The sequence below is a fragment of the Rhincodon typus genome, chromosome 26 (assembly GCF_021869965.1).
Source record: "Rhincodon typus isolate 14 chromosome 26, sRhiTyp1.1, whole genome shotgun sequence".
NCBI classification, from domain to species: domain Eukaryota; kingdom Metazoa; phylum Chordata; class Chondrichthyes; order Orectolobiformes; family Rhincodontidae; genus Rhincodon; species Rhincodon typus.
The window spans coordinates 12683406-12702634 of NC_063357.1; the positions used below are offsets into that span (position 1 = coordinate 12683406).

Sequence of the window (19229 nt, forward strand, 5' to 3'; positions counted from 1 at the left end):
CTGTGTGAAAATGTATCCTTCTCACACATCAGAGATAGTAAGAAATGCATATGCTGGAGTCAGAGATAACACAGTGTGAGCTGGAGGAACACAGCAGGCCAGGCAGCATCAGAGGAACAGGAAAGCTAACGGTTCAGGTCTGGACCCTTCTTCAGAAATGAAGAATGAATTTCAGAATGAATTTCTGAAGAAGGGTCCCGACCCAAAATGTCAACTTTCCTGCTCTTCTAATGCTGCCTGGCCCACTGTATTCCTCCAGCTCCACACTGTGTTATCTCCTTCTCACATCACCCTTGCTTCACTTACACCACTTGCTTAGCAAGAGCTTGCCCTCTGATGCTCACTTTTGTTCCACTAGAGCCACTCAGCTTCTGACCTCATTACAGCCTTGGTTCAAACGTGGACGTGAGAGTCAAATTCCACTGATGAGTCATGAGTAACGTCAAGGCTGCATTAGTTCAAGATTGGCACCGAGGAGACACCTAGCTAAAAAAACCTTCAAAATAAAATAAAATTAAGTAACAACTACACAAACGTTTCTTGCCATAAATATTTTTGAACAGCTAATCTTTTCTCGAGTTAACTGCAGAAATAGTAGGATGCTGATGGCGAACAGGCTTGAGCATTAAGCTGTGCTTAAATATAACAAAAAAATTGCTGGAGAAACTCAGCCGATCTGGCAGCATCTGTGGGAGGAAAGTAGAGATGACGTTTCTTCAAGTCCGCTGACTCCATCAGAACCGTTAGTAGCTGGCCAAAATTGGTATTTGTGCTTAAGCTGAAATACGTGAAGGGGGCTCAGGGAAAGGAGAGAGGTGAGTGGTTAGGTGGAGATGGAGCTCACAGAGAGAGATATGTGAAGTGGGTAGGTAAACAACAAGATTATGGATAGCAGGCCAGGACAGAAGAAAAGCTGAATAAGTGATCATGAAAAGCTAAGAGTGAGAAAATGGGTTAGCTGTGTTGAATGCAATCCATATAATGTGATAATGGGTGTACCCATGATATCAGCCTCTGCCTGTTGCATTCATTGATGGAGCTGGGATCTAGAGGGTTTCTGTCAATAATCCATAACTGCTCTCATCTGTAACGATATTGATGGCAGGGGATTCAATGATGACTGTACCAATTATGCTCATGTTTTGCAATGCGTAGAGAGGTCGCGCCTCAAAAATACACTGAACTGTTCCATAAGAAGTAGCAACAGAAATAAAGGTGAACATAACTATGAGCTGTTAATTAGAATAAACTGAAGAAAATAACGCGGTAAATCATCCAAGTCAGACTACAATAAGACCATTTCAATTATTAAGAGAAAAAAAAAGTAGAAACATCAATCAGGAGAATAATTATGGGAACGAACTGTTTGATTTTTCACCAATATTTTCAAACTGTTTCATAAGAAATGTCCCTAACCACAATAAATATTGCAAATATTACAGGAGAAAGACAGCTCTGGAGTTGTCCTTTTGGTTCTGGCCTATACAGCTAAACAGGTTGAAGAGAACTAAAGAAGACGTACACAGAGTAGTGTAGACAGATTCTTTTTACCAGCATGAGAATCAAGGGCGGTGGGAAAAAGACAGGAAAGTGGAGCTGAGGATTATCAGATCAATCATGATCTCATTGAAAGTTGGAGCAGGCTCAGTGTCCTCAATGGCCTACTTCTGCTCCTACATCATATAGTCTTATGATCTTAAAGTGACAAAGTATTGTTCCAGTTTTGATATTAAGTTGGTGTTGTTACGAATTTTGTGTTCTTGTGTTACACAGGCTCTCTCAGGTTCAGCATTTATGTTTGTTCCTGTAGAGATTGTAACAAGATCAACCAGGTGGATCTCATAGAATATGAGTTCCATGATTGAGGCTGTTAATCTGGTCCAATCAAGGAGCTCTGGCTGACAGATCTGAGAGCTGGCTCTGAGGGAGCTGGATCAGTGACTTGGTGACGGGTTATCAGTCTCTGTGGAGTTATTTCAGTTCCTAAACTTTTCACAATCAGTATTTAACCTTCACTGCCAATATCCATTGATGTGGTACTACATTCCAGGAGATACAGCATAGAAACAGACCCTTCAATCAACATAATCAGAACATAATCCCAAACTAACCTAGTCCCATCTGACTGCTCCATATCCCTCCAAACCTTTCCTATTCATATACCCATTCAAATGTCTTTTAAACATTGTAATTGTATCCGCATCCATCGCTTCATCGGGAAGTTCATTCCACAAGTGAACCACCCTCTGTGTAAAATATTTGCCTCTTACATCTTTTTTAAATCTCTCTCCTCTCACCTTAAAAATGTGCCCCCTAGTCTTGAAATTCCCCATCTTAGGGAAAAGACAACTGCGATTAACTCTATCTATACCTTTCATTATTTTATAAACTTCTATAAAGCACTTCTCAATCTCTTCTGCTCCAGTGGAAAAAGTCCCAGTCTATCCAATATTTCTTTATAACTCAAACCTTCCATACCCATCAATATCCTGGTAAATCTCTTCTGAACCCTCTCCAGCTTGATAATATCCTTCCTGTAACTGGGTGACCAGAACTGGATACAGTATTCCAGAAGAGGCCTCAACAATGTACTGTACAACCTTAACATAATGTCTCAACTCTGAGCAATGAAGGCAAGCGTGCCAAAAGCCTTTTTAACCATCCTGTTGATATGTGACGCAAACTTTAAAGAATTATGTACCTGCACCTCTCGGTCTCTCTGTTCAACAACACTACCTAAGGCCCTACCATTAATTGTGTAACCCGTACCCTTATTTGTTGTACCTCGCATTTATCCAGATTGAACTCCATCTCCCATTTTTCAGCCCATTAATCCATTTGATCAAGATCCCTTTGTAATCTTAGAAAACCTTCTTCACTGTCTACAATGCCACCAATTTTGGTGTCATCCGCAAACTTACTAACCATGCCTCCTATATTCTCATCCAAGTCATTTATATAAATGACAAACAAGAGAGGACCCAGAACCGATCCCTGTGGAACACCGCTGGTCACAGGCTCCAGTCTGAAAAGCAACCCTCCCCCATTATTCACTGTCTCTTGCCATTAACCCAATTATGCATCCAATTGGCAAGCTCACCCTGAATCTCATGTGACCTAACTTTACTAATTAATCTACCATGCAGAACCTTCTCAAAGGCTTTACTAAAATTCAAATAAACAACACCGACTGGTCTGCCATCATCAACCTTTTTGGTAACTTCCTCAAAAAAACTCAATCAAGTTTGTGAGACATGATTTTCCTCGCACAAAACCATGCTGACTATCCCTAATCAATTTTTGCCTCTCTAAATGTCCACAAATCCTATCTCTTATAGTCACCTCCAACAACTTACCCACAAATGAAGTCAGACTCACAGGTCTATAGTTCCCCGGTTTCTCCTTACAACCTTTCTTAAACAAAGGTACAACATTAGCCACCCTCCAGTCATCAGGCACCTCACCCGTAGTTATAGATGATGCAAATATTTCTGCAAGGGGTCTCATAATTTCCTCCCTTACTTCCCACAACATTCTGGGATACATTAGATCAGGTCCCGGAGATTTATCTGCCTTTGTATTCTCTAAGACCACCCAAACTTCCTCTTCTGTAATGTGAGCTGTTTTTAAAACATCAAAGTTTATTTTTCTGAATACTCTAGACTCCATTTCTTTCTCCACAGTAAAAACAGACGCAAAATATTCATTTTGTTTGTGAAAATGTAAGAATGTATAAAAAGGACCCTCTAAAACAAATATAGGCTTTTTTAAATTTCTGAATTAAGAATAAATAAAAACCTCAGCCATTCACAGTAGACGCTTAAAAAATTGTTTTTAAGAAAAGTCCATTTGAAAAAAATGAAATGTGTCAACAATGCGCAACATTAGGCATACAGCGTATTGTGATCTCACACATAGTGCTTGTGAAATTCTCCATCTTTAATATTGTTCAGCTGAAAAATCAGAGAGTGCCCAATTGTAAGTTGACAAACTGATTGATTTCCTATGTGGTATCAGAATACACTGTATCATTTTCAGTGTGTTCCAATCCATGTCTCACCAAATAATACTTTAGACATTACCTCTTCACATGGACCTACTATCATTCTTGGCAAGTGAGCATGCATTGAACATACTGGCACTAATCTGAGATAGAAAGAGTCCTTTTGCTTGGAAGACTGATTTCAATTTCTTACATTTTACCAGCACAAGAGAAATCCAGAGTTTGACCTGTGAACTTCTCAGACTTCCTGAGTTCTCTGCATCAATAATTGATCAACAAAGACAACATTCCCTGGTATTAATGTCCTGGCAAAACATTGTCAACTATGCCTCTTACTGAACTGAGTGAAAGGAAACCTTTTTAATAGTTTGAGTATTCCTATGATGCATAATTTAACCCAACCCTCCCATACCAATAAGGGAAAGAACAAATTCAATTCCTTTTGAGGAACCTCATCAACATTTCCAACAGGGCTGCTTTTCAGACTGGAGGCCTGTGACCAGCAGTGTGCTGCAAGGATCGGTGCTGGGTCCACTGCTTTTTGTCATTTATATAAATGATCTGGATGTGAATACAGGAGGTACAGTTAGGAAGTTTGCAGATAACACCAAAATTGATGGTGTAGTAGACAATGAAGAAGGTTATCTCAGAGTACAATGGGACCTTGATCAGATGGGCCAATGGGCCATTGAGTAGCACATGGAGTATAATTTAGATAAGTGTGAGTTACTGCATTTTGGAAAGGCAAATCAGGGCAGGACTTATACACTTAATGGTAAGGTCCTGGACAGCGTTGTTGAACAAGGAGACCTTGGGGTGCAGGTTCATTGTTCCTTGAAAGTGGAGTCACACGTAGACAGGGTAATGAAGAAGATGCTTAGTACGCTTGCCTTTATTGGTCAGTGCATTGAGTTTAGGAGTTGGGAGGTCATGTTGTGGCCACTGGTTAGACCACTTTTGGAATATGGCATTCAGTTTTGGTCTCCCTAGTATAGGAAGGATGTTGTGAAACTTGACAGGGTTCAGCAAAACTTTACAAGTATGTTGCCAGGGTTGGAAGGTTTGAGCTATAGGGAGATGCTATAGGCTGGGTCTGTTTTCTCTAGATTGTCAGAGGCTGGAGGGTGACCTTATAGAAGTTTATAAGATCATGACGGTTATGGACAGGGTGAATAGTCAGGGTCTTTTCCCCAGGGTTGGGGGGAGGGTCCAAAGTTAGAGGGCATAGATTTAAGGTGACAGTGGAAAGATTTAAAACAGACCTATAAGGGATAACTTTTTCACACAGAGGGTGGTGCGTATATGGAATGAACTGCCAGAGGAAATGGTGGAGGTGGGTACAATTACAACACTTAAAAGGCATCTGGATGGGTATGTGAATAGGAAGGGTTTAGAGGAAAATGGGCCAAATGGGACTAGATTAATTTATCTGGTCAGCATGGATGGGTTGGACCAAAGGGCCTGTTTCCCTGTTGTACACCTCTATGACTCTATGACTTTAAAGCCGAGGTGTTGCCAGACTTCCAGGTGCGGAATAGTAATGTTTCTGTTACCAAGGTGGGGTAAGCAAGTGCTATCGTTGTTTCGGCATTGACACTAAGTGATCTAATTCCCTGTCCAGGGAAACTATCTTTTGTCATGGTTAGAAACTGCCTATAGGGGAATTAACACATTGGGATGAATCAGGTTCAAATTGGAAGCCATGGGACATGTTGGGTATTCCACACCTGCAACAAACTAGTCAGCAGCACCCAAAACTAATCAGTTCCAAAGTATGCAGAGTCCTGACTAGCTCCAAATTATTAATAAATGACTTGTTGACATTCTTTCTTGTCTGAAACAGGCTGGAATGATGCATCCCAGATACAAGGCATTGTAGGAAAAACCTGACTGGCAGGTTATGTGGCCCAAGATACTTGGAGCAATCAGTCTGACTGAATTGACGCTGTTGCTGAGTCACCCTGACTTACTAACTATGCGTACTTCTCTCACTCCCTCATTGCTTCCAGACTTAGTAACCCCTCCCAGTTTCCACCCAGTGATGACACCAGCACTCAAAACAAAAGTATGTTTTGATGTGCGTCCAGGAGTCCACACAGGAGAATAAGATGAAGATTAATTTGAAAGGTGATGATTTTAAAAGGACAGAGATGGTGAGACTTCCCATTTCTAATATAAAATTAGTCAGCTTGCATGTTCTTTATCTTTTGCTTCTCCTGGTCTCTAAGAGGCAAACATTTTACTTCCTGAAGTGTTTCCTATGGGAATGGTGTCAGAGTCTTATACGCAGATATATACCTTGTTCCTATATTCAGAGAGTCCTATAGTGACAGTTGTTGTTAACGTGGAACATTATAACCTCTGTGTATCAGAGTATCATAATCAGTCTCACCTATTAGAGTATACGTGATTAGTCTCGGAGTCAGTCACACAGTCGTTCGGTATGTGAGGGAGCTACAGAATAAGCATGCACAACCCAAAACTGACTAACAATCAAATTTGAAATTAAATAAAGAGAAAACTATAAGGGGAAGAGGTTCATTGAAATGCATTTGAAAATGGTGAAACACTTCAAAAAATGTCAGTGACAAAGAGGGACCTAGAAAGAAGGACGGTGTCGAAAGTAAACAATAAAATATTCTCAGTATAAAAAGAGACTGGCTGAATCTAGGGAGGTGGTGGTGAAATGGTAATGTCCCTAAGCTGGTAATCTGGAATCCCAGGATATTGTTCTGAGGTTGTGGGGTTGAATCCCACCGTAGCAAATGAAATTTTAATTCAACAAAAATCTGGAAGATAAAGCTAGTCTAATAATGATATTGTAACCATTGTTGATTGTCATTAAGAAAAAAACATTTGGTTCACTAATACCTTTTAGGGCTGGAAATCTGCCATCCTTATTTGGTCTGGCCTACATGTGACTCCAGACCACAGCAATGTGATTGACTCTTAACTGCCCTCTGGGCAATTAGGGATGGGCAACAAATGCTGCCTAGCCAGGGACACCCATGTCACGTGAACTAATTTTTAAAAAGGACCTAGATTGAAATAGAATCAGTTCATACTCTCTGGAGTTTGGAAGAATGAGAAGTGATTTAATTGAAGGTTTTGAGAGTGATTGACAGCTCAGGAGCTGTTTCCTCTGCCTGAGGGATCTAGAACTGGAGGGAATAGTGCCAGGGTATGGGGTCAGATATTCTGCACTGTGATGAGGAGAAATTTCCATTCAGAAGATTGTGATTGTTTGGAACTTCTTTTCCCAAAGGTTCATGGATGATCAGCTGCTGAGTTAAACCAAGACAGAGATCAATAAATTATTGGATTTTAAGAGAATTAAGGGATATGGAAATCAGATGCAAAGGTGGAGTTGAAGCTAAATATTAGTCACCGTCTTGTTAAACACTGGAGCTGCATGGAAAACAATATGGCCTACTCCTTCTACTTCATTTGCTCTTATATCAAAGACAACTCTCGAAGTTTGAAAACGAGCTTCAAACAGAGGATGACTGCAAAGCAGTGCGTATTCTAAATTACATCAAGTATGGACAAAGACAATGCGCTATTAGATAAAAAGAAGTGAATGGGAATTAATAAAATAGCTCTTTCTAGGAGCATGCAAGGCCCCAGTGAGCCAAATGGCCTCTTGGTGAGCTGTGTGATCCGAAAATTCAAAGTAATCACAAGGCGAAACATGGTCATCATCCTTTCCTCAACAAGGGATAAACTTTCTGAATCCATGTTAGCTTCTGTGGTTCTAGATTATTCTTGCATATAGATAATCCTGCCATTTATGTCTGATCACTTTTTGAAGTATGGCTGCTGAGAAGGACTAAGGGCCAAACATGTGCATATGAAACACAGGACTCTGGCAAATGTGGGGAACTTGGAGACAGGCCAACATGGTGGCAATGTTCAGAAAGAGGGATAAACAGTCACAGTTCCATTCATTTTACATCTGTCTCAAAATAATGGAAGCATCCAGGAATAAACTGCAAATTAACTGTACAATTATAAACGAGTTAAGAACAGTGAAAGAGAAAGAGAAGATCTTGTTTGACCAACCCTTCTGACTTCTTCAAGGCATAGACAAATTATAGACTTCTTGAAATTCTCACAATAGCATGCACCAAACTTTCCAAAGGGCATTCAACAAAGTTTCATTTACACCATTCTCAGCCAAAATCAATGCTGAAAAGTTCTCGAAACAGATACGGAATTGATTGAAGCTCAGGAAACAATGAGTAATCATTATTTTGCTGGGACAGAGAGGGGGAAGTTATTGAGTGGGATCTGATTCAAGGTTTTAATGGCTTTACTTTATTGAATTGAATTGAATCAAATTGAATTAGCTTTATTGCTACATGTACTCAAATGAGTACAAAGAAAAGTTTGTAAATTGCCACTTACAGCGATATCTTAGGTACAAAGGTACCTAGGTACTATACTTAGTTACAGCATACAGAAATGAAGAAAAGAAAAGTTATAATACAGCTATGCACAGTATGACCACAGATCAGAAAAAAATACAAGAAGCAACATTAAAAAGACAAACATCAGAGTCTCTCTCCAAGGGCTCTCTGCAGCAGACCAGAGCAAGAGGCCTCCACATGGTCTGACCACTCACTGCCACCACGCACCGCATTGGGCCACTGGCATCATCGCTCTGGCCACTTGTGTTGCTGACAACCAGAGGCCAGGGGTGGATTTCCGAGGCCAAGAGAAGGGAGGACAGATTGAGAAAACAAATGAAAAAGGAGAAAAAGAATGGGCGGAGCAGAGGAGCTCCGGCTGGTGCGTTCAACTTCACCACCATCTTATTGTTGACTTGAATCGCAAGACACAAAGTAAAATGGTCAAATTTGCAAAGGACCCAAAATAGGAGAGGAAACGAGATCAGTAGGAGTATTGTGGATTTTGCAAAATCAGTGTAGTGGCTGATTAAGATCAATGCAGACATTGGGAGAACTGATTTGTTTTCGGCACACATGTGAATTGGATCCTGAAACATTTTGAAAGACCCCTTGGCAATAGGAGATAGAGCAAATTGTCTTTTCTTTAGAAGGTTGTGAATTATTTTAGAAGGTAGTGAATTGTCTCAGCTGCTGTGGTGACATTTGTCATGGCTGTCAAAATGTCAGCAGAGTTTTCAGCACAGATTGTTGAATGTGGATCAGGCTGCAGCCTCCTCAGTGAAATAGAAATTCTTAATAAAGATTTTTTTTTCAAGTTTTGGAGATACAGAGCATCATCCAGGCAGGGAAATGTCTGAAGGAAGAGCAGTATAACTGTCATAACATTGTGTGAACACAGTTTGACAAGGTTCTCCAATAGATTTCAGACCTCAGTATGTGCTATGCTGTATATAAAAACCCCAATCCCCTCAATTAGATTACAGTCTGTAACTCGATCCCCGTCATGTTATGCTATGTATAAACTCACTGAGAACATCAATGAGATTCCAGTCTCGAACTCAGTATAAACGAAATGGTTGAATATTAGACTGGGAGCTGGAACAGACAAAGCTGCAGTTTAATTTCTGCCACATTCCATTTTACCAGAAAATTTATGGAGTGCAGTGGTTCAATAAGGCAGCTCACTCCCACCTTCTCAAGTGCTGATAGGAATCGGGGATAAATGCTGGTCCAGCCAATGATGCTCACATCCCGACAATAAATGAAAAGAAAATCCCTTTTCCTTCCTAATCACTCTCAGCCCATGCAGAATAACTCAATGTGATTGATATCCCAGGACAGCCAGATCCCTCTGTACTTCAGAGCCCTGCAACATCTCCCATTTAAATTAAAGTCTCTTCATTGATTCTTCCTAACAAACATCACAGTCTCCACTTTATATTGTATCAGACAATGTTTTATCTACTCACTGACCTTCTGTATATCGCTTAATTTGAATACTCCTTACGTTCTCTTCATAATTTACCTTCCAAACAATTCTAACCAATAACATGTTCAATTTTTAAATCAAAGACTGTGACCTGATTTGATGCTTGTTGGAAATCCAAAGTCTGTCTGCTCCTCTCTTCCCTCCTGGAATATCTCCCCTCCCCGACACTAATTATACTTGTCAATAATATGGAAGAGGCTGCTCATAATATTAAACAGACACTTACATTTTCAACTACAACTTTAAATTACGTTCTCTATTTTAACTTGCTGTCTACTCTGTCACAATAAATCAAGTGCATGATGTTTAGTAGAGGCATGCGTTGTATGGGAGCCATTTGATATTCACAAACCTAGTGCAGCCTCTGTTGTGGCTCAGTTGGTTGTATTATTGCCCCTGTATTATTATTAGCAGCTGCTGCCCAGGCTCAGTGGGGGAAAACCAATACCTAAGGTTATTCTGCCAAAGCCCAATCAGTGTCCATTTAATTATCAGACCCTCTCTCAAATGTATATAAATAGTGCCCTGCATGAGTAGAAAATGCATTTGGTTTCTATAACTGCAGGGAATGTCAAATTACAATGTTTGTTTTCTCTTTATATGCAAAGACTGTATAGAACCATTTTAGTACCTGTGTGTGCACATAAGGATTTTTTTATTAATGAAGTATATTTTCATAACATAAAAAAAGTCCTGAGCCTTGTCATTCAGTACATGGATCTCAAGGGCTGCTTTGTTTCAGGAATTTGAATGGATCTTCCCACAGCATTAGCACCACTGCTTCTCTCTACTCACCTGGATCTGCTTGCTATCCTTTCATTCATCTAATGTACCAGTTTTTTTCTTTATTCTTTCATGGGATTTGGGCATCACTTAGCAAATCCAGCATTTGCTCCCCATCCCTAATTGCCTTTGAACTTGTTAGGCCATTTTGGAGGGCAATGAACAGTAAATAATGTTGCTGTGTGTCTGAAATCACCTTTTTTTATTTCAAAAATATACTTTATTCATAAAAATCTTTATGCACATACATAGTCACTAGAACAATTTGATTTTGTACAGTCTTTACATACATAGAACAAACAAACCCAAGGCATTTCCTACTTATACAAGTTTATATTTATATACATTTGAGGCATCAGGAGGGTCCAATAACTGAATGGACCCCCGTTGTACTTTGGTAGGAGGACATTATACAGTGGTCTTTCCCCACTGTACCTTGGCAGCAGCTGCCCAATGCTTTAGTGCATCCCTCGGCACACAGTCCTTGACTTTGGAATGTGCCAGTCTGCTACACTCAGTCAAGGGCCACCCCTTGTTCTGGAAGACCAACAAATTTCCAGTAGACCAAAGAGAGTCTTTCACTGAGTTGATGGTTTGCCAGGCACAGTCGATGTTTGTCTCAGTATGCATCCCGAGGAACAGACCGTAGAGAACAGCATCCTGCGTCATGAAGCTGCTCGGGATGAACCTCAGCTAAAACCACTGCATCTTTCTCCAGACTTCCTTTGCAAAGGCATATTCCGGAAGGAGATGAGTGACAGTTTCTACCTCCCCTGCAGCTGCTTCACGGGCAGCACGCAGTGGTGCAGAGAGTCTGGGCGTACATGAGGGATGTCACAGGTAGTGACCTTCCCACCGCCAGCCAGGCCATGTCTTGGTGCTTGTTGGAAAGTGCTGGTGAGGAGGCATTCTGCCAAATTACTTTGACAGTCAGCTCGGGGAACCACACAACAGGATCCACCCTCTCGTTTTCCCACAGGATCTTGGACTTGTGTTCAAAGGTGTTTTTCTTCTCAAATTTCTCCATGAAGGAAGGGTGATATGGAATGGCCCAACTACTTGGAATATTCCATGGCAACGAGACCAGTCCCATCTTTCACAATACTGGGGACAGGTAGAACCTCAGTATGTGGCGACACTTGGTGTTTGTGTAGGCAGGGTCTACGCACAGCTTGACGCAGTCGCACAGAAAGATGGCTGAAATTACTTGTTTTTTTATTGCAAAAATATACTTTATTCATAAAATATCTTTATAAACATACATAGTCACTAAAGGAGTTCAGTTCTGTACAGTACCCTTATAAAAAAACAAATCATATGTAGCCCCCAACCAGGTAAGGACAGCAAGTTTCCTTCCCTGTGGGACGTAGAGTCATAGAGACTTACAGCATGGAAACAGACCCTTTGGTCCAACTCGTCCATGCCAACCAGATATCCTAAATTAATCTAGTCCCATCTGCCAGCATTTGGCCCATATCCCTCTAAACCCTTCCTATTCACGTGCCCATCCAGATGCCTTTTAAATGTTGGAATTGTACCAGCCTCCACCACTTCCTGTGGCAGCTCATTCCATACACGCACCAGCCTCTGTGTGAAAACGTTGCCCCTTAGGTCCCTTTTAAATCTTTCCCCTCTCACCTTAAACAAATGCCCTCTACTTTTGGACTCCCCCACCCAGAGGAAAAGAGTTTGTCTACTTACCTTATCCATGCCCCTCATGATTTTATAAACCTCTATAAAGTTGCCCCTCAGCTTCTGGCAATCCAGGGAAAATAGCCCCAGTCTATATGCAGCCTCTCCCTATAACCCAAATCCTCCAACCTTGGCAACATCCTTGTAAATCTTTTCTGAACCCTTTCAAGTTTCACAACATCCTTCCTAAAGCTCTACGGCTGAAATGAATTTTCTATTCATTTGGATGATTTAGTGGAAGTTTAACCTTCCCCACTAGCCTCACTTGAGGAGCCTTATTAAAATGGGTCAGGGAGCAGGTGATGGCACAGAAGGAGGCCACTAACTCCATCGAGTCTATGTTGTGTAGTAATTCAGTCATTTTATTCTCTTAGTCCTGCAAGTTTATTTCCTCAAATGCCCATCCAATTAGGTAAGTAAATGGAATCTATTGGATTCCATTGCTTACTCATCCAATTTACCATCTAAAATAATTCCAGCAAGTTTGTAAAATGCCCCTTTCTATTTCCAAAACACTCGCAGTCTATGCCCCAGATACTTGTGCTCTTTAGATCCACGCTTATCACATGTTCTGAGCACATTTTCCCGAAATAGAAATTAGGTTGATCAATCTGGAGTTACTAAGTTTGTGTCTTTTTAAATTCAGAGACTGCACTTGCTTCAGGCATGACTCCAGTGTGCAAAGAACTCTTAAAAATAGCACCAAAGCCACATTATTTCCTCCTTTCATTCTCTGACAATTCCAGGAATAAGGACCACCTAATTCGCCGTAATCTCAGAATAAGAGTACACATGTATAAAACAAAGATGAGGAGTAATTTCTCTCAGAGCATAACGAACCCATAGAATTCTTTATTGCAGAGGGCTATAGAGGCATTAAGTATATTCAAGAATGAGATAGACAGATTTTTAATCAGTAAGGGTATCAAGGGTTATGGGGAAAATGCAGGAAAGTGGGGTTGAAAAGTCCTGACTTCATGACATGTTCTCATGGAATGAGTCAAATGTTTGCGAAAAATCTGTGCAGCACATCACCTTGTGCTAGCTCTAGGATGGAGCTAGGAGCAGAAAGGCACATGGTATTAGGATGGCTGTTCACAGGGAAGGTACAAGGACCACAAATGTAGCAGAGAATTACAGAGGCTCACAAAAGGAAACCTCTGTTGGATTGTGAGGTTTAATTGTTTGGTGAGATGCTTCAGCATTTAGTGGGGATGTGGATCCACTGTAAGTTTGTACCTGTGGGATGACAGTTGGCCAAATAGCTATTGTAATATTTCACTGTGATTGTAAGGTACTGTGAGTTCCCAGTGTGTAGCAATGTTTGCCCTTGCTCATATGTAACATATGGTTGTCAACATTGTAGGAATACAGTCATGAAATAACCTGAATTTCACGGCTTACAGCATAACAGATGAATGAAAAGTGCTTAATTTCTCCACAATTTCTGTATGAAATATTTTATTTATCAAAGGTGCTTTCAGTTTATGCATAAATTTGCTTTACTAATCCCTACACATGGTTTTGATTCTTTAGCTATGGTTATGGTCATTCCTGTCTTCTTTAGTTAAAATAACCTTTAAGTAAATGCAATATATCTGTTATATCTTAGTTATCTGCCAAATTTGAATAATCTAATTACAGATGCTGTCTTAAGGAGGATCAAATTAGACAGAAAACATTAACTATTTCTCTCTCCAAAGATAATGCCAAACCTGTTGAGTTTCTCCAGCAATTTTTTTAAATTTCAGATACTGTCTGACCTGCTGGGTATTTCCAGCTTTTCACTTTTTGTTCCTAATCATCTTCATTGTATTAGTTATTGTATCCTTTCATAGTGTGTGCAGGTGGAGCTGTGTAAGCCCTGGGTGTAAACCAATTAACATATTGAATTCAAATCTAAACACTTGGAAAACCACTAACAAGACACTGATTGTGCATAAACATGCCTACAGACATTCATGGAGGGTGTTGAATTTCACAGGCAAAACCAAACACAAGGGCATGAAGTATTGAAGGAAAACAGAAATTGCTGGAGAAACTCAGCAGGCCTGGCAGCATCTGTGCAGAAAGAAGCAGAGTTTTGGTTCAAGATCAGTGTGACCTTGCTTCAGAACTTGAACATGAACTCTGCTTCTCTCTGCACAGGTGCTGCCAGGCCTGCTGAGTTTCTCCAGCAATTTCTGTTTATGTTTCAGATTTCCACCATCGGCAATTTTTTGTTTTATTTTGCACAAAGTGTTAGTTAAGAATGAAGGACACATTGGGGAGGGGGAGGGAAGTTCAGATTTAAAGAACGAAAGCAGGTCATATACGAGGGGGCAAAAGCAGAAATTGCTGGAGAAACTCAGCAGGTCGGCAACGTCTGTGGAGAGAGAGTTAAATGTTTCGAGTCCGGAGACCTTTGGAAGATCGTGTTATCTGCAATAAGGTGGGACGACTTCCCCAAGTACTTTGTCGACCCGTTTCCCAATTTATTTCTGATCAGATTAGGATTTAGAAGTTTCTGCTTGGATGGGAGATTGCGTGTGGGATATTGAATGAGTCGGATGCACGTAGCATAGAAATGGACCTGGTAATGCATGCAGATAAAGTTCACGATTGCAGACAGAAGCGGAGTCGAGGAATTAGTATTGTTACAGATTTTAAAAAATATATATATTGCGCCCTTAGGTGGCGTAGGATAGACCTGGGTTTTTCTTTCCTCCTGTTGAGGAACTCAGACGTCTGTCTCTCTCCCAATCTCATGTTTCAGTTTGCGGAAGGACCTCGGAGCTGGGCAGGAGGTGTGGTTCTTATTTGAATATCAGGTGAGGAGATGGTGATATCTGGTGTTACCCAGGGCCGAGAGATAGACAGTCATCACACAGCAGCCCAGGGGTTAGATCTCAACAATGTGGCACCTCCTTGCACTGGGCTGCCTCTTCTTCCCCTGTCTGTTCATCCTCACCCGGAGATCCTTGCAGAAAAACTTCCCAGAGTTAACAGATGTGGACACCGTCAACATCAGTGTCAGGTAAATGCACCTTTCATTACTTTGTACTGTGCTAGCGGGGCGGGGGAGGTCAAAGTGATTTTATTTCTTCTTAGGGGCTTGCAGTTTTTCCCCTTTCCCCAGTGAATTGACCCCAATTTCTAACCATTGCTTTGCTGTGTCGCCTTCTCAGCGATGAGCAGACCTGATGGGATCTTTCCCTCCTGCACTGTGCTTCCTCCTGCAAAAGTTACACCTTGACAATGAGGCAGGAAAAGTTTTACACAGAGTCTCACAGCTGCTTTCAAATGCCTGCTGTAGCTCACGGGACTGTTTCTGATTTCTTACCAACTGCCAGGGCATTTCCTTTGTTAATGGGACATGGAAGCCTGGAAAATAGGAGCAGGAGTAGGCCATTCAGCCCTCTGAGTCTGCTCCCCAACTCGGTGTGATCATCCAACTCAGTAGTCTGTTCCCATTGAAATCACCGTAGAATTCCTACAGTGTGGAAGCAGGCCATTCAGCCCCCTCGCGTCCACACCTATCCCCTGAACAAGATCTTACCCAGACCCACCGCATCCCCGTAACCCCCCACATTTCCCACGGCTAACTCACCTAGCCTGCACACTATGGGCAATTAATCATGGCCAACCCACCAAACCTGCACATCATTGGGCTGTGGGAGGAAACCCACACAGACACAGGGAGAATGTGCAAACTCCGCACAGGTAGCCACCCCAAGGCTGGAATTGAACCCAGGTCCCTGGTGCTGTGCTGACCACTGAGCCACAGTGCTGCCCTGATTGATTCCTTTAGCCCTAAGAAACATATCTTAACTCCTTGAGAACATTCAATATCAATTCCATTCAATTATTCTGTGGCAGAGAATTCCACAGGCTCTCCACTCGAGGTGAAAATATTTCTCCCCATCTCGCCATCACAGTTCTAATGGAACTTGCTGGCGGCAACTTGGTTTGTCTGCAAAATAATAGGCTGCACTTCAAATCTAGAAATGAAAAGAAATCCTCTGGGCTGTAGGGTGTTTTGGGGCTTTCTGAGAATGGAACGATAATTGCATGTTAAGCTGCAATGCCAGATCTGACCTGTAAAGACCCTGAACCTGCAATGGGTAGGCCCTGGAGTACAGACTAAGAAGGTTCGACAACAGAGCCACCACCCAGTCAGTTCTGAAGAAGGGTCCTGACCCGAAACGTCAACTTTCCTGCTCCTCTGATGCTGCCTGGCCTGCTGTGTTCCTCTGGCTCCACACTGTGTTGACTCTGACTCTAGAATCTGCAGTTCTTGCTATCAGCCAGGCAATTAATGCCCCCCATCACCCTCCCCCGAGTGCAGATGTGTATGGGTTTTTATTTTTATTTTAACAATGTATTTGAGATGCTAATCGATGGCTCAGTGCCCTAAGGGGTCTGGCTGGCACTTGCGGTAATTCTGTTCCCTTCTGACTGCTGGGGCTTGATCCACTGGGATTAGATGGTGTGCCAAGCAACGTCGATGGGCATCTCTCATCATCCAGCCTCGGCTTCCTGCCTCTGTCAGCAATTCCAGCCCTCAGCTCAGAAAATGAGGATCTGCTCCCAGAACAATGCAGCAGTGGCGGGTAGAAGCTGGATCTGGGAAGATTGGTGTCTGTGGAATTGTCTTATTCAGGGAAGCAGGGCCATTGAATATTTTAAAGGGGAAGTTGAATAGACTGTTGACTGGCAAGGATATCAGTGGCGAGGCCAAAAAAACTGGAGTTAGTTCAGTTGGCTGGATGGCTGGTTTGTGATGTAGGGTGACTCTAGCCGTCTGGTTCAATTCCTACACCAGCTGAAGGACTCTCCTTAATCTCTGCCCTCACCTGAAGTCTGGTGACCCGTGGATTAAAGCACCCCGTCACCCCCCAGTAGTGTCTCTCTCTGTCTAAGAGAGAGCAGCCCCTGTGGTCTGCTAAGACTGTGGTAATTTTACCTTTCAAATGTTTGCTGTCTGGTGGAAATTTTGTTTCTGTGCATTAATGGGGACCCTGCTGCACTTCCAGGAAAATTATCGTAGCTCAATAGGTATCAAGAACATAAGAAATTTGTTGCTCAGACCTTTGAGAAAAGGAGTTGGGATGTCATATTGAGGTTGTACAGGATGTTGGTGAGGCCCCTTCTGGAGTACTGTGTCCAGCTGTAGGAAGGATATTAATAAGCTGGAGATGGTTCAGAAGAGATTCACCAGGATGTTGCCGGAAATGGAGGGTTTGAGTTATGAGGATAGGCTGGGACTTTTTTCATTCGAGCCTAGGAGGTTTAGAGGTGACCTTATAGAGGTTTATAAAATAATGAAGGGTATAGATAAGGTGAATGGCAGGTGTATTTCCCCTAAGATGGGGTATTTCAAAACAAGGAGGCATATTTTTAAGGTGAGAGGAGAAAGATCTAAAAAGACACGAGGGGCAATTTTTTTTTACGGAGAGTGGTTCATGTGTGCAATGAACTTCCAAAGGAAGTGGTGGATGCAGGTACAACTTTTACAAGACATTTGAATAAGTACATGACGAGGAAAGGTTTGGAGGGATTGGGCCAAAAGTAGGCAGGTGGGACTAGTTTAGTTTGGGATGATGGTCAGCACGGACTCGTTGGACCAAAGGGTCTGTTTCCGTGCTGTATGACTCTAAATAAAAGCTGGTCATTTCGCCACTGAAGCCTGCTCCACCATTCAATAAGATCATGCTGGATCTGCTTAGGACCTCAACTCAAATTTCCTGCATGAGCCCCTTGTGAGTGCAGCTCCCAAATGTATTTCTGGCTGAGATAATACAGTGTGGAGCTGGAGGAACACAGCAGGCCAGGCAGCATCAGCGGAGCAGGAAAGTTGATGTTTCGGGTACTTTCTCTATTTCTGGCTGAGGTGTTTGACTTTTCTTGGTGACAAGTTGCGGGAGATCAACCTGCTTGTACTAATAAATTAATACAACTCTAAGATCTGATAACATCAATATAATACATCAACATCAATATAATGTTGCTTACACAACATTATTACTGAGCTAAACTGGTACAAGATTTAAAAGTCTAACCATAAAGTATGGCCAAAAGTTTAGAGTGTGTGAATTAAAAAGAAGTTGGTTTTTAGCCACAAAAATAATGGTGAGGCAATAGTATTGACAATTATTTATTTGGAAATGCTACAGCAATTTCAAATAAAGAGTAGATGCAAAGTTAAATGTAAATATTCAAAAGGTTGTTGCTGCCTGAGCTGTGCCTAGCTGCTAAACTGAATGAATGTGACATTTGTTTGCCTCACTGTTAAAATGCACTGAACACCTGAAGTGTTTGCAGCTCAACTTTCTCCCCTTTAAATCCTTGTCCCCCAGTTATAGAGGCTAACGTTCCATGTAAGGAACCATGAGAATCTAGGAGGGTGCGAGAGGTATAAAGAACAGCAAAGGAAGATCAAAACAGGAAACTAAAAGGGAATCCGAAACAAACTTCAGGAGGACATCAGGTTTAATGCAAAATGCTCTTATAATTTAGGTCAGAAGAAATATGGCAGTCAAGGTTAATGTGGGCTTTTGGAAGCTATTGATGGAAACACCTGCATGTAAGATACAGACAAAACCTGTCCACACCAGACTTATTGTTTCAATTCTATATATCCTTTTAATAATAAATTAATTACTTACAATCAACCTCTCTGGCACTGAAAATAAAATGTGGAGTATTGAAATCAAACTGGTTTTTCAAAGTGAAATTATGGTATACATTTCTGCTCAGAGATAGCAAGAACCACAGATACTGGAGACAGAGATAACACAGTGTGGAGCTGGAGGAACACAGCAGGCCAGGCAGCATCAGAGGAGCAGGAAAGTTGACATTTCGGATCGGG

The 19229-nt window shown here is 41.6% G+C and overlaps 1 protein-coding gene across 1 annotated transcript in view; it reads left to right on the plus strand.

The window, feature by feature from the left end:
• Positions 1 to 6036: 6036 nt before the first annotated feature.
• LOC109910543 (TLC domain-containing protein 3A-like) overlaps positions 6037 to 19229 on the plus strand; it is a 24469-nt gene continuing 11276 nt past the window's right edge. The window contains exons 1-2 of the mRNA XM_048612350.1: positions 6037 to 6156; positions 15135 to 15390. Of these exons, the coding sequence (XP_048468307.1) occupies positions 15274 to 15390 (117 nt within the window). The 5' untranslated portion in view covers positions 6037 to 6156; positions 15135 to 15273. The remainder of the gene's footprint in view (positions 6157 to 15134; positions 15391 to 19229) is intronic.